At 46.8% G+C, this 16,236-nt stretch overlaps 1 protein-coding gene across 1 annotated transcript; it reads right to left on the bottom strand.

Moving 5' to 3' along the window:
- Nucleotides 1-2,645: 2,645 nt before the first annotated feature.
- Nucleotides 2,646-7,832, bottom strand: LOC117042727 (zinc finger and SCAN domain-containing protein 31-like). Its single transcript, XM_033142351.1, has 3 exons — nt 7,061-7,832; nt 4,523-4,601; nt 2,646-3,390 (listed from the first exon to the last, which is right to left on the bottom strand). Exons 1-3 carry the CDS (start codon nt 7,781-7,783, stop codon nt 2,654-2,656), a joined length of 1,539 nt encoding a protein of 512 aa, XP_032998242.1. The 5' UTR covers nt 7,784-7,832; the 3' UTR covers nt 2,646-2,653.
- Nucleotides 7,833-16,236: the final 8,404 nt, after the last annotated feature.

Raw genomic sequence — 16,236 nt, 5'->3', positions numbered from 1 at the left:
TGAACCCTCGTCTCCTGGATCCTAGAACAACACTAACCACTACAACCTGCCACATCTGGAGGGCCAGGGGTCCCCCCCCACGTCATGGATCTCCTGAAGAGGGTTTATAAATAAAACCACACCCCAGTTTCCCTGCTGTTAACACCCCAGGAGCAGAAGCAGACTGAAAAAAGAATATTTAATCTCGACTTGTTGTTATTCGTTGTCTTTTTAAAAAAAATCAAAACAAACAAAGGTAGGAGATACACTCGCCCATCATTTTTCAAGTATATAATACAGATATATTTATATATATATATGTTGCCATGAAGAGGAAAGAATTTATTACAAGACCACCTAAGGGAAGTTAACATTGCCTGGGAGTCGAAAACCTGAGGGAAATTCTCAGGTAAGGAGAAAGGGGGAGGAGGGGGCAGAAGAAGAAGAAAGAGCAAGTGTTTGAAAATACAAGGCATAAATATCGACTACATTGGTTTTGGATATAAGTAGGACTATCTCAAGATGCAACGGAAAGGGCCTAGCCCACGCCACAGAGGTACGAAGTCCTTTAAGGTCCAGAGAGATTCTCTCATGTGCCGAGTTCTGGGGATGAGATGCAATTCCAACCCTCTCGTGCCGCTTCGCTTTTTAGACCCATTTCACAGGTGGAGGGGGGAAAGGGGGCGCTGTGGTGTCCACGTTTTCCATCACTTTTCCTGACCCCCACCCATCCACCTCAGCCGGTCATCTTCACTTATCAAAATTTTAGGCTGGATCAGGCCAAAGGCCTTAAGTCCAGCATCCGTTTTCCCAGAGTAGCCAGTCAAGACATCTCCAAGAACCCCAGAGGCGGGGGGGGGGGAAGGCAACAGCCCACTCACCTCCATAAATATATAGTAATAAATCTGAAATTGGCTTTTAAGTGGCACATTGGGGCAGAATAGCTTCCTCCTTCGTAAGCCCAGTTGTTTCAGCCAAATCAGGGCAGCGCCGTATTTTTTTAAAAGCAATAAGTTGACATTAACCAAAAAGTGGAAGTTCCTTTGCATATCTTTGCACACATGGCAGAAATTTATCCCACTTCTCGGCCACAAGACAGACAGCCGCTAGAAACCCTACGGACTCCCTTTCTAGTTAATGAGGCTTCCCCGGACTTCGCTCACAAACTTTTAAGGCCCCGGCCACGAGGACTAGAACCTTAACACACTTTACTTTTTGTTACTCGGTTTAGTTTTCTCTTAAAATGAAAGCTGAATTTGATGCCTCCCCCCAAACTGTGGGCAGGCGGGCGAGGGAGATGTGCCAAGGTCTAGCAAAGGAATTTTAGCTGGATTCCTTTGCACACAGAAGGTCCAGCGTTCAACCTGGCGCCCTCAAAGTCTCGCCGGACTACGGCTCCCACCATCCCTGGCCATTGGGCAGTACTACCTGGGGCTGATGGGAGTTGTAGTTCTGCAGCACCTGGAGGGCCAAAGGTTCCCGGCTCCAGGGGTCAATGATTCGGAAGATGTTCTGCCGGGAGAGCTTCTGCTGGTCAGAGCTGGCACTGATGGGAGATGCCATCCCGATGCCATTGGACTACGACAGCTTGGACTATGACAGCTATCATAGAATCACAGAATTTTAGAGTTGGAAGGGATCCCCAAGGGGAATCTAGTCCAACCCCCTGCAATGCAGGCATCGAAACTAAAGCATCCATGCACATGCATGCATGCCTAACTCTGTCTCTCTGGAACATCTGAATCAGGAATGGCAGGGAAGGCCCAGGACTGGCAGGGAATGGCAGGGAAGGCCCAGGACTGGGGCCTGGATGCATTGGGGGGGGGGCGGTTTAATAAAGTGAGAGGTTCTCCGGTCCAGGAAGCTGGTAAGTTGCCTGCCCTGAATGGGGCCACACACTCCCTGAAGTAGCAAGTGTGTAGCTTGAAGTTTTTAAAATTCACGTTCTTGTCTATGTCTTTCTAAACCACCTCTCTGCTGCTGTCGTTGAATTTTGCACATTGCATGCGTGGAAGGCGATACAATTTTGGAACGATAACAATGCAGTGGTACCTCGGTTTCCGAACGTGAGGCCGTTCGGCTTCCGAAACGTTCGAAAACACGAGGATCAAGGGGCTGGCTGCAAAGTCAATGGGAAGAAATGAAAAGCGCGCCTTGGAAGCCGTTCAACTTCCGAAGCGCGTTCGAAAACGGAAGCAATTTTCGGCATTCGGGTTCCGAATTGTTTGGCTTCTGAGATGCTCAAAAAGTGAAGTCCTGCTGTAATAATAACAACTCTGGTCACCCCGCTGCCTGGGGCTGATCTGGGAGTCCAGCCTCATCGGTTTCCCCTCTCTGTAGTGGAAAATACCGAACGAGACCGACTGATAGCACGGCCTGGTATGAGGTTGCCAACCGTCCAAAACCAGGCCCGGCCGTTTGCAGTTCGATGACGCAGCCACCTGGTTTTATCTTCGCAGGAAGAAAACGCAGGAAGAGCCCACTGGACCTGACCAAGAGGGTCTAAGTCTGGCATCCGGGTTCCCCAGCCAATCGGATGCTTCCAGGAAGCTCCAAAGGGTGTTGGAAGAAACAGCCCTCCAGTATCGCTGCAGCTCGAAGCCGGCCCCCTACCCCATCCAAAACGCGGGTCAAGCCGAGACACCCCACCCGCCCCCGGAAGAAACAACGCCCCTCACTCGCCCATGATGTGCGTTTTCTTGTGTGCAATGAGGTAGAGGCCCCGCGTGAAGCTCTTCCCGCAGTCCAAGCACTTGTAGGGCTTCTCCCCTCGGTGGGTCCTCTCGTGAGCGGTGAGGTTGGAGCTGCGCCGGAAAGCTTTGCCGCAGTCGGCGCAGCTGTAGGGCTTCTCGCCCGTGTGCGTCCTCTCGTGGACGATGAAGTCCGAGCTCCAGCGGAAGCTCTTGCCGCAGTCGGCGCACTTGTAGGGCTTCTCCCCCGTGTGGGTCCTCATGTGGGTGGTGAGGTTGGAGTTGCGGTTGAAGCTCTTGCCGCAGTCGCCGCACTGGAAGGGCTTCTCGCCCGTGTGGATCTTCTTGTGGCGGATGAAGTGCGATCGGTGGTCGAAGCTCTTCCGGCAGTCCTGGCACTTGTACAGACGCTCCTCGGTGTGGATCCTCCGGCGCAGGACCACGCACCGCTTCTGCCGCTGGTTCTCCTGCATTCTCTCCTGGAAGAAGATGTCGCCGAGGTCCTTGTAGCCCACCCGGCATGGGACGGCCTCCGGCGGGTGCTTGGCCGGGTGCCTCTCCAGCCGCGGCTGGTTCTCGGAGGCCTTCCCCGGCTCGTGGTGCTGAGAGAGGCTCCCGCGTGGCTTCGGCACCGATGCCCCGCCGGGGTTCTCCCGTTCGAGGTATTCCCGCTGTTGCAGAAGGACCTGCCTCTCCTGTTCACTCAGCAGCCTGCTCCCCGCTGGAACCAAAGAAAAGAGCGGAGGGAAACCGCAGAATTATAAATCGGCAAGCCAGCAATTAAGAGTGCCGGACTAAGATCTGGGAGAGCAGGGTTCAAATCCCCGCTCAGCCACGAAGCTCACAGTCCCTGTCCCTCAGCCTAACCCGACCTCGCAGGGTTGGGGTGGGGATTAAAGGAATGCAATGAAATAAAAATAAATAAAACCACAAGAGTTTGAAGAGGGCCCTTAGATGCAATCTAGTCCAGAATTGCTGCATAGAATGATGTGGTTTAGGGGGTGGAGAATTTGTGGAGAATATGGAGACTACAGCTGATACAAATTGAGCATATGCACTGGCTATCTTTGGAGTTATATTCTGCTGCTTTTTAAAATAATAATAATAATAATAATATAATTTGTCAATTTAATTTATTTTATTTTTAAAAAATAATTTTATTTTTTATTTTCTCAAGGTAATAAGAAATAAGAAATTAAAATGTGCACCCCCCCCCACCGAGACCATTCCATTGTAACCATCCAACCTCCCAAAATTTCAACACCTCTTGCGATGGCTTGACCCCTTTCCGTTTTAACAGTACAAATTCTACAAACACCCTCCATACCTCATCAGAATCATTTCTCCTGCGTATTCCCCAGTCTTACCTTAATAGCACATATCATCAATATCCCACACCTCTTTATACCATTCTTCCATTTGATATTCACCTTGCCCCTTCCACTTCCTAGCTATAATAACTTGGGCAGCTGTCAATAAATTTTTTGGGAAGTCCTTAATAGCCTGCGAACCTTGCCAATTTAATTAAGAAAGGAAGGAAGGGAATGATCAAACAGGCCAGCTCTCCCCTTGTTGTCTTTCCACTGGCAAGAGAAGACTGTTGTAGCCCAACAGGCTTTTGCAGACTGACCAAATTTTTCAAGTGAATGGGCTTTTTAAATAGCACTGTGCTGTTTTTATCTATAAATAAAAAATTTAATCCGTTTTTATCTTGCTCAGCAATTCTCTTTTATAGCCTTCTGTATTTTAATGCCCTCGTTGCCCAGTTCACACACACCCCTTTGTCCTTTTTGCCGCCGACACGGCTACCCCACCTGGAACGAAGAAACAAGCCGGGCGCCCCCCGTTCTTACCTTGTTTCCGAGAAGCACCCAGGCAAACTTGCTGCACCCGTGGGAAATTCACCGTCACTTCTTCAAAGGAATCTAGAACCTGCCAACAAGGGTCGCTTGGTTAAAACCGAAGCACAAAGAGATTTGGACAAACCCAGCCACCTCCGCCCGAGCAACAGACCTGCTGTAGGGGACCTCAGGCCCTCCGGGTGCTGAACTATAACTCCCAGCAACCCCAGCCATTGGCCATCCTGGCCGAGGCTGATGGCAGCTGCAGTTCAGAGACTTCGGAATGAGCGCAGGTTCCCGACACCAGGTGTGTACTATCCCTAGGGTCAGAGAGCGCATGTTTCTGAATGCTCCTTGCTGCGGGAGCACATGGGCGCAGAGGGCGATTGTGCTCATGTGCAGCTTGCGCCTAGTCGGCAGCAGTGAGAACAGACAGGGTGGCACTGGGAGGGCTTTTCATATGTTCTCTGTCTCGATGTCCCTTTCTGCTACGGCTGGCATGGAGGCAGTGTTAGAAACTCAAGATATATAAGCTGGACGCCAATCAGCTTCTTAAACCAAGGTTACAGTCGCCATTCGGGGGCAAGACGGCTCTATAGTCTTATTTTTCAAATGATGGGCTGACTGCGATTTTCTGGCTAGTTTAGGTGACGGCTTTGAGCTAGGTTAAGAACTTTGAGAACTTAAAAGGGAAAAAGTCACCTGAGCCAGGAACAGCACATATATACAGTATTGGCCTCTTTTGGCCTCTTTTTCCTATTTTAAATTTTTATCTCTACTTTTCAGATTTATACATTTCACTGATTTTACAATCGTTTTGACATTTCAAAAACTGACTTCCTTCCCCCTCTTCCTGCGGTTCCTTAAATTTATTTCTAATATCTTCTGCATGTCCTAATTGAGTTAATCCTCTTTTTCTTAATGGTGACTGCTCCTGCCTGCTCAGGCAGCACAGAAAAAGCATTTCAACTCCTGAAACTCATTCTGGTTTTGCAGATAAAATATAACAGACAGAATTCTACAGGATGTGTTGCTGGCGGGTGAAAACATTCCCGATTAAATGATCCCCAGGGCATGCAACTGGTCGCAAATGGTCGATGGGGAAGTGCAAAATGCGCTTGGCGCCTGGCTAATTTCAAACACTGCTTGGGGGACCTTTAGAGTGCCAGGTGCTCTTGAACTAGAACTCCCATCATCCCTGAGTGTTGCGCATGTTTGCTGGGATTGATCGGAGACCTGTGGCCATCCAACCTCTGCTTAATAACCTCCAAGTAAGGAGAGTCCACAACCTCCTGAGGGAGACCGTTCCACTATCGAACAGCTTACTGTCAGATGGCTTCCTCCCAAGATACCTGGGAGCTGTAGTTTGTTAACGGTGCCGAGAGATGTCAGGATGCCCCCACTTCCCCTCACAGAACTACAGTCCCCTGCGAAGAAGGATCGATGGTTTAGCAATTCAGGGAATTATAGAGGAACTGGGGCCCTCTAACAACTCTCAGCACCCTCTCAGCTACATCTCCCAGGATTCTTTGGGAGGGAAGCCATGATTGTTTAAAGTGGAACCACAGTGCTTTAAACATATGGTGAGATCGCTGAAATGTGTTATACATAGGGTTGCCTCTGACAGGGGTAGGCAACCTAAGGCCCGTGGGCCGGATGCAGCCCAATTGCCTTCTCAATCCGGCCCGCGGACAGTCCAGAAATCAGCGTGTTTTTACATGAGTAGAATGTGTCCTTTTATTTAAAATGCATCTCTGGGTTATTTGTGGGGCATAGGAATTCGTTCATTGTTTTTTTTTTTCAAAATATAGTCCGGCCCCCCACAAGGTCTGAGGGATGGTGGAAAAAGGTTGCTGACCCCTGGGCCCTCTGATGATGGTTCGGAAACTTCAGCTAGTGGAGAATTCAGAGGCCAGGTTGCTTACTAGAGCAAGACAGTTTGAGCATATTACACCAATCCTGATCTGAGTGCACTGGCTACCAATTAGTTTCCGGGCCCAATTCAAAGTGCCAGTTTTGACCTATAAAGTCTTAAACGGCTCAGGACCACAATACTTCAAGGACCGCCTCTTTCTATATGAACCTACCTGGACCCTAAGATAATCTTGTGAGGTCCTCCTTTATGTGCCCCCTCCTCGAGAGGTCCAGAGGTTGGCAACACGAGAACGTGGCCTTCTCTGCAGTGACTCCCCATCTGTAGAATGCTCTCCCCAGGGACGTTCGCCTGGCACCTTCATTATACAACTTTAGGCACCAGGCAAAAACATTCCTTTTTAACCAGGCCTTTAATTGACCTGATCAACATCCTATGCTCTTTTAAAACGTGGCTCTTTTCGGTGGGGGGGGGTGCGATTGGTTAAATCATTTTTATTTTTATTTTACATATTGTGATCTTTTCAGTGAACAGCCCTGATACCTCCAGTTATAGAGCGGTACATAAATTCAATAAATAAATAAATATGGCATGAATATGACCCAAGAAGGGATTTTTTAAATTCATTCCTCTCTCTCTCTCCCCACCCCCCCACCCCGCCACATCCTTCCTCTCACCAGCTGTTGTGGTCTCTCTGCCTCCTGCTGCCTCAGCAGGAAACCCTCGGCCAGCGCCACCGCCTGGGCGCAGGTCTCCGGCCCGCGCTCCCTGACGCAGCCTTGGATCTCCGACGGCAGGATGGCCAGGAACTGCTCCAGGACCAGCACCTCCAGGATCTGCTCCTTGGTGTGCCTCTCCGGCTTTAGCCACTGGTGACACAGCTCCCGGAGCCGGCCGCAGACGTCCCGCGGCCCCTCGGCCTCCCGGTAGCTGAAGTGCCGGAATCGGTGGCGCTGGGCTTCGGCGCTCGCCGCGTCCTCTTCTAGGACCTCTTCCTTGACCTTCCAGCTGCCACCTCGCCCGAAGCCCTGTGGGGCCACCCCGCCCGAGGCCGGGAAGCCCTTGGGGTCCTTGAAAGCCACGAGTTCCGGCAGCGGCGGGCTCCCCCAACCGGCATGAGGGGACTGGACCACCTTCAGGAACTCCTGCCACTGGGATTCCCAGCGCTGGGCCAAGCCCTCGTCCGGCTCCTGTTTGATCTGCTGTGGCGTCACCCGCCTCAAAAACTCCCGGGCGCCGGCGGCTGGTGCCAAACGAGGGCCTTTCCTCGCCCCCTCGGCCGGCTTGGCACCGCAGGCCGGGCTCTTCTCCTCCATTTTCACCTGGGGCTCTCGAGCGGCCTGAAGGCGCACGGCTGGCGGCGCACCCCCTTCTTTCGGAACGGCTTTCTTGGAGGCCATTGGTAGGGGCCTTATCCCATCTCAGGCCTGACTGAGCTCCAGTGGTGGCCGTCTGCCCGGAGGGACACCGCCGAGGGAGAGAGCGAAGGGAAGGTTCCTCGCCTCCGTTGTCCGTTCCGTGATCCTGCGGCGTGTGGGGGCAACAGGGACACCGCCGTTTGGCTCAGGGATCCTGCAGCCAGCGGTCGTTTGCAAGTGGTCCTGATGGGCAGAGGTTGCCGCCCTGTGGATACAAGTTTCAATAGTGAAAAGCTCAAGATACAAGTTAATCTTCACACACTTAGTTGTTACCTCTGAGAAACGTAGAAAATAACAGTATATACTTATACGCTCCCTTAAAACTTAGCTGGTGAAGGTAAATACATCGAAAAATGGCCCTGTACTGGTTTGTGATCCATAACTGACTTCTGACTCCTGCTCAGTGATTGAAACTAAGATCTTCATATCAAACCTGACTGCGGACTAACATGAACTTGTCTCTCTTCAAAGATTCTCATTTCCAATACTGTAACGGATTATTGTGTTTGTACATATCCCTGTGAAGAAGTGTGCATGCACACGAAAGCTCACACCAAGAACAAACTTAGTTGGTCTCTAAGGTGCTACTGGAAAGAATTTTTTATTTTGTTATATCCCTGTGAGTTTGAGTTTGTAATCTCTGTTTGGGTTTTGTAATCTCTGTCTGAATATATGCATTTGAATGGATTAGGTTTTGTCATAATTTAAGCGAGTAGGGACTACTCCCACTATTGAAACTTATATTGGCCAGAGTTCTTGGTGTGTTTTTTTTCTTGGTGCATTTATAACAATTATAACAAGAACTCCAGTTTATTTAACGTTAGCCCTGTCGATACAAAGCACAAAATTGCAGCGGGGGGGGGGGGAGAGAAAGAGAGAGAGAGGGAGAGAAAGGAAAGAATGGAGGAGATAATGAGTTGAAAAAAATGTTTAAGATAACCTTTGTAAAAAAAGCAAACCAGAAGCTTTTTTTTTTGTAGGTACTGACACCCCAAAGGAACAGAAAAGACTTTTAATGTATGCGACACAACAGCCGCACGGATGCTACTAGCCCAGAGATGGAATGAAGACAAAAGTCCCTACCAGAGAGGAATACCAAGCTGATAGATTGTGCCGAAATGGCATTAACTTGACCGGAAAGCTCAGGGACCAAGAAGACAAAGACTTTAAAAAAGAATGGGGAAAATTTATAATTTAACAAGTAACAAGTAATTTAACTGTAGCAAGATGAAAACATTAGGTGGATTCTAATAACACTTGTAATGTAGCAAATATCATGGACAATATGGAGAGATATAAAATGTGAATTATGAAATGATATGCGGTTGAGAAGGTGGAGAATAGGACCTATGATAGGGAAGGTGGGAAGTCCAGAGATTCGGAGAAATCTCTAAATATGGATGTGCAATTTGTATTGTTATAATTCTATATTTGTAAAACCAAATAAAAAATATTTCAAAAAGAGAGAGAGGAAAGAATGGAGGAGGAGGAACACTCTAGATTTGTCTTCAGCTTAAAGTTTTAAACAGAATACCCACCCAAACATTTGCCTCTCTCCCATCTCGCAGCTCTGAGAACATGACCCTGAGAGTCCCTTCCAGCTCTACAATTCTATTATTTCCAAGGGGGTGATGTCGTTGGCTGTTTCAGGCCTGTGGGCACCTTTCGAAACTGCCAAAGTGGCCATGGGCATCCCCACCACACAACCGATGCAAGACAGCGTGGTTAAGTGGTTAGAACGCCAGACCTGGGAGACCAGAGTTCGAATCCCCACTCATCCATGAAGTGAACTGGGTGACCCTGGGCCAGCACAACTTGCCTCTCACAAGGTTGTTGCGAGGATAAAGTGGGGAGAGGGAGGCCCATATTAAAAAAAGAAAAGGTTAAGGTAAATGACCCCTGGATGGTTAAGTCCAGTGAAAGGAGACTTATGGGGTTGTGGCACTCATCTCCGCTTTCAGTCCAAGGGAGCCGGTGTTTGTCCGCAGACAGCTTTTCCGGGTCACGTGGCCAGCATGACTAAACCGCTTCTGGCGCAATGGGACACCATGACAGAAACCAGAGCGCACGGAAATGCTGTTTACCTTCCCGCTGCAGTGGCACCTATTTATCTACTTGCACTTGTGTGCTTTCAAACTGCTAGGTTGGCAGGAGCTGGGACTGATCATCGGCAGCTCACCCTGTCGCAGGGATTCGAACCGCCGACCTTCTGATCGGCAAGCCCAAGAGGCTCAGTGGTTTAGATCACAGTGCCACCCACATTCCTATATGGCACCTTGAGCTCTTTGGAGAAAAAGGCGGGATATAAATGAAACAAATAAATACACAACCACACTGCAAACTGCACTTAATAACTTCTCGCTTATTTCCCACCTCCCCAGCAATTAGCTACAAAAATGCATTTTAACATTTTCCAAGACTTTTGGAATGGGAGAGCTGATTTTCCCGGGCGCTGCAGCAACACGTATTTAAAGCACTATGGTACCGCTTTAAATGTTTGTGGCTTCCCCCAAAGAATTCTGGGAGCTGTAGTTTGCCAAGGGTGCTGTGAGGGGAGAGCCTCAATTTCCCTCAGAGAACTACAATTCCCAGAGTCCCTTGTGAGAAGGGACTGTTAAACCACCCTGGCAACGTGGGGAATAGGGGGACTCCCTTAACAAACTACACTTCCCAGAATTCTTTGGGGGAATAAGCCATACCTGTCTAAAGTGGCAGGGTAGCTCAGTTGGTAGAGAATGAAACTAGTAATTTCAGGGTCATGGGTTCGAGTCCCACATTGAGCAAAAGATTCCTCCATCGCAGGGGGTTGGACTAGATGACTGTCATGGTCCCTTCCAACTCTATGAATCTATGAATGGTTAAACGCACTGATAGGGCTTTTAACGGGTGGTGTGAATGTGTCACAGTCTTCAGAAGGCTTTTGTTTCAAACACAGTTGCAAGTGAGTTAATCAGAACTGGAAAGCAGAGGGTTCAATTCTTCCTCCCCAGCTTTGATTTCCTGCCTGGTCTCCTACTTCCAAGACTTATTCCTGTTTTCAAGCCCAGGCCAGGGACACCTGCAATTTTTATCTGTAGGCTGCTTTGATTCCTTGTCAGGGGGAAAAAGGTGGAGCAAAAATGAATATATAAAAATTAAACACCCGTCTTTCTATCTGCTACAATGCACAGCCTTGTTCATGCCTATCTGATTGGTAGGAGGGAAAGAAGAGTCCTCTCAAGAGGCGCCGCACAAGGCTTGGCCTGTGTGTCTGTGGGCACCAGGTTGGCGACCCCACACTGAGATTCGGAAGCTGCCTTATACTAAGTCAAACCGTAGGTCCATCTACCACGAAACTGATAGAGTCGGCTCAGTCGGCAGAGCGTGAGACGCTTAATCTCAGGGTCATGTGTTCGAGGCCCACATAGGGCAAAAGATTCCAGCATTGCAGAGGGTTGGACTAGATGACCCTCAGGGTCCCTTCCAATTTTATGATTCTACATCTACACTGACTGGCAGCAGCTCTTGCAGCGTTCAGGCAGGGAGTCTCTCCCATCCCTGGAGATGCCATTAGGGATTGAACCCAAGACCTTCTGCATGAGCAATGGCAATAAAATGCCAAAATACCCGTCCATCTAGGTCAGTACTGTCTGCTCTGACTGGCAGCAGCTCTCCAGGGTTTCAGGAAGGGGTAGCCTCCCAATCCCTGCCTGGAGAAGTCAGGGACTGAACCCAAGTCCTTCTGCATGCCAAACAGCTGCTCTATCTCTTCTCTTAAAGGCAGAGTTAAGATTCCAGTCCTCATGGTCCTAATCGAAGAGCTGTTTAAATGGGAACCAGGGAAGCTGCCGTAAACAGAGTCACAGAATCACGGCATTGCAGAATCGGAACTCACAGCCCCGAGGTGGAGAGTCTCGTGCTCTACCGACTGACCCCCCCCCCCCAGGCAGATGGGCTGCCCAACTCAGCATCGTCTACCCTGGCCGGCAGCAGCTGTCGGGCAAGGAGTATTCCCAGCCCTAAATGGGGATGCCTGGGGCCTTCTGCAATCGGAGCAGCTGCCCTGCCCCTGAGCTACAGCGATTGCTCGGCTACCTCCCTCTCCCTTGCACTGCAAACAAAATAATAATAATAATAATAATAATAATAATAATAATAATAATATGCTATTTGCATTTATTTTTTACTCACTTCAGCAGCCCCAGCCTCTGGCGCCTTCAATGCAAGCACCCCAGAACTGCCGCTTGCAGGAATTAAAGAGGGAGATGAAGCTACTTTGTGCAAAAGGTTGGGAAGGAATGGAGGGTGAAGGCGGAACAGGAAAGGAAAGGACTCCCTTGTCTTTTTTTTTTGCATTTCTCCCTCCTCCCAGATGTCTGGGGCCTCTCTAGCAGCTGTCACCAGTTCTATTGAGTTAACCCTTCTTGGGCAAACTGAAATCTGCAGCTCCAAGAGAAGCAGGGGAGGCTCTTGAAACGCCAACCTCCGTAGACCTGTCAGGTTGCTATCCAGCAGGTCTTGTACGAGGCAGGCAGAAGTTCAACAGGTGCGGCTTTTTCTTTCTTTTTTTAAAAAATTCCGTTTGTGCTTCCCCCTAAAAATACCTGGAAGAGAGAACATCAACAATTATTATTATTATTATTATTTTAATAAAAGTTTTTTTTATTTTCTGATATAAAAACACACAAAAAAAGAAATCAAATACAAGAGAACATCAACAATGAAAAGCAATTAAAAGCAATTCCATGCTGAGGACTTGCATTCCCTTTTCAAGAGTGCTGTGTTTCCCAGAAGGAACAAAAACTGAAGACATTTTTTTGTTTCCATTTTCTTCGCTACTGGCAACAAAAGTAAAGAGAAAGAAAGAAAGAAAACGAAGCACGAAATATTTAAGCCGCAAAACATCGCAGCCTGGAAGGGGAAAAGTGCAAAGATGCAGCCCAGCTCTAAAGGGTAATAATAACCAATAAAAGGGAGAGGTTCCCTTTACAAATAATAAAATTTATATAAATAAAAGTATTCTCCGGTTGTGAGAATACAGGTTCCATATAGCCTTAAATGAGCCAGATATTTGCATGTTGGTAAAAATTTGACAATACGCCTCAATATTTGTACAGCATTTTATTGTAGTATGAAAAAGATAAAATCGGGGGGGGGGGAGAGAAATAAAATCATGCCATATGTAAAAAAAAAACAAAAATCCCACCAGGTCATTCAAGCTCTGCCCTTCAGACACATTTTTTGTTTGTTTGTTTGTTTCCACAAGCTTCTCCAACTTGGATGAAAGTCTCTTGCCTTCGACGTTCATTATTTGAATGGTTTTGAAACCTATTTTCAGGTTTGTTTGGTGTTTTTTTTAAAACAAACAAACAAACCAACCCTGCTTTTTAAAATATTTCTATATGTCTAAATCGCTTTGAGGCATTTATGTCAAAGGGCATTAATAAATGAAGAAATGTAGAAACAATTCCTGAGGTAAATACAATGCCATATATACGACAATTACTAACAATTCTGTTTGGCAGAACAGTTTTAAACTGAGCACAGGTACAGACTGCGATCCTGAAATACCCTGTGATCCTTGGAGGAAGGGAAGCATATAAATTTAAAAACAAGTAAGTAAGTAAGTAAGTAAGTAAGCAATAAAATCTGTATTGCCAGTAGGCATCATAGCTGTCAAGTCTCCCTTTTTTGGTGGGAAACTCCCTTATTCCAATCCGTTTCCCGCTGCTATCCCTTATAGTTGATATCCCTTAAATTTCCCTTATTTCCAGGAAGGAGAGTTGGAGTCCGGAGACTCCTTGGGTCCCTGCATTTCTCAGCCCTGCCTGCCTACCTCACAGGACTGTTGTGGGGATTAAATGAGGACTAGGACCAGGGAGCTCCTTGGAGAAAAAGGTGGAATATAAATACAGTACCTAATAACAAACAGACAGACAGACAGATATATAAAGAAGAAGAAGATAAAATAGACGAATGTTTCTCGGCAACAAGTGCTCAAATTAAGCATTGCTTCCCCTAACTGGAGGCAGAGCAGAGCCAACCTGGCCAGAAGCCATCAGTGGTCCTCTCCTCCTGCACGAATTTGCCTAATCCTTTTCTAAAGCCATCCAAGTTGGTGGCCATCGCTGCTCCCTGTGGCAGGGAGTTCCAGAGGTTAACCGTGAATAAGTGCCTTCTTTTCTCTGCCCTGATTTCTCTTTCCTGGTGTAAATTAATTTGTAGCCTGGGGGGATTACTGCGGCGTGGACTGTCCCTGAGAACCATAGACTGTCCCTGGGACAGGTGAGGGTGCTGATCCCTTATTTTCAGTTCCGAAACTTGACAGCTATGGTAGGCATACAGAAGTATCCTGTTTACCTATATCTGAAGAAGTGTGCATGCACATGAAAGCTCATACGAAGAACATACTTAGTTGGTCTCTAAGGTGCTACTGGAATTTTTTTTAAATTTTGTTTTGTTTTGACTATGGCAGACCAACACGGCTACCTACCTGTACCTGTTTACCTGGATAAGTGGAACTCTTTAAAAAAAAAAAAAAAGTCAATTTAGGCTGCTGTCTTTACCTAGGAGTAAGTCCCATTAAACTCACTGGGGCTTACTTCTGGGTTGACACGTACAGAAGTAATGAATCAATGAAAGAATTCAATCCTAAATTTAACATAATTCTTTAAAATTTTGTTTGGTCGTCTGCTGCCGGGCACATTTTTTTTAGGTCAGCTCTAAACATGTGTACAAAAGGCACCTAGGACTTTGCAGAGTAAGGCTTTGGTCCCGAATAACTTAAGCCGCAATCCTTGGCTGCCTGCATACACTATATGAAGTAATTATTTCCCTCAAAGAATTCTGGTCTCTATTTGAAGAAATATGCTAAAATTAGTATTTAAAGCAGACAGGTGGAAATAGGTAGGCTACAGATATATAAATTAGATTAGGTTTAGTAATAGAGGAAGTAATGATAAGGTAAAATGATTAGAGTTTTAATCTAAAAAAAAGGTAAGGAAATTACTAAAGATGATTTACGAGCGAAGCAGCCGGAGAGGATGAGAGGAAGTCAACCTACAATGTTATATAGAAGATTAGATAGGTTTAAATATGTATTTTTGTTTGGTTATATTGTTTTTTATTGTTTTTACTGTATGTAGTGTTTATGTTTGTGTTATGCTAAAAAATCAATAAAAATTTTGGGGAAGAAAAAAAACCCACAAAGAATTCTGGTCTCTGCAGTTTACCTCTCAACAGAGTTTACAGTTCCAGCACCCTTGACAAACTACAGTTCCCAGGATTGTTTGTGGACTTAAAATGTGCTTTAAAGCTGTGTTACGCACCGTAGCTCTAAAACACATTTGGAGCACATTCTTTCCCTCAAAGAATTCTGGGGCCTGTAGTTTTTCTGCCGCGGAGTGACAGTTCCAAGGATCCCTTCGCAAACTACAGCTCCCAGGATTCTCTGAGGGAAAGGATGTGCTTTGAATGTGCTTTAAAAGAGAACTCCATCTTCCATGGATTTGTCCAATCCTCTTTCTAAGCCACCCATTGGCGGCCATCACTGCCTCCTGTGGGAATGAGTTCCGCAGGTTAACTCTGCTGTGTGAAGTGGTCCTTCACAGTTCAGCCTCACTGGGTTAATACCAAATTTCTGGTATTAGGAAATAGGGAGGAAAACTTCTCTCTGTCTACACTGCAGCAAATGCTAGTCCTAACTCATAGTAGACCCATTGAAGTTAAGGGACCTGAAAACCGATGAGCAACTCTTATAGACAGATAGACGAGGATTTACTCTACTCGACTATTTGGAGGGACAAGTTATAACGATGTATAAAAGCCAAAGCAGAAATTGGTAATTGAGCAAGTGATGTGTAGGGAGAAGGGATGAATGCATTTTGAAATAATAGTTGGAAAATGTTGTTTTATTGGGAGCAACAAATGGGGGAGGAAAATAGAGGGGACAGCTGGGGGCAGGGGGGAGTCAACTTTAAATTTTGTATTGAATTTGTATGGATTTGGTGACAATTTGTTAAAAATTCTGGGATAGCAATAAAAAATAATTGGCGAAAAGAAAAGAATTTAAGGGACCTGACTCAAGTTTATCTGAACAGAAATGCTCAGGATTGCACTTTGAGTGTGTGAAATTTCATTTATTACTCTCTTCCCATGAGGTGCCCCAAAGCAATCCAAAATATAAAAAAGTGTCTGTGGAATAGAGTCCCTCAGAAGGTGGAGGATTTTAAGCCGAGGTTGGATAGCTGCTTATGTCATGGATGCTTGTGTTGAGATGCCTGCACTGCAGGGTGTTCCTAGAATCACACAACCATAGAATTGTAGAGTTAGAAGGGACCCCAGGGTCATCTAGTCCAACCCCCTGCAATGCAGGGATCTTTTGCCCAACTCGAACCCTTCCAACTCTAGAATTTCATGATTTTATATGTTAGGAATATAAAAATAGTTGAAACAAC

The sequence above is a fragment of the Lacerta agilis genome, chromosome 2 (genome assembly GCF_009819535.1).
Source record: "Lacerta agilis isolate rLacAgi1 chromosome 2, rLacAgi1.pri, whole genome shotgun sequence".
Lineage (NCBI taxonomy): Eukaryota > Metazoa > Chordata > Lepidosauria > Squamata > Lacertidae > Lacerta > Lacerta agilis.
Note: the sequence above shows the minus strand (reverse complement) of the source record. Positions and strands in the feature narration are given on the sequence as shown.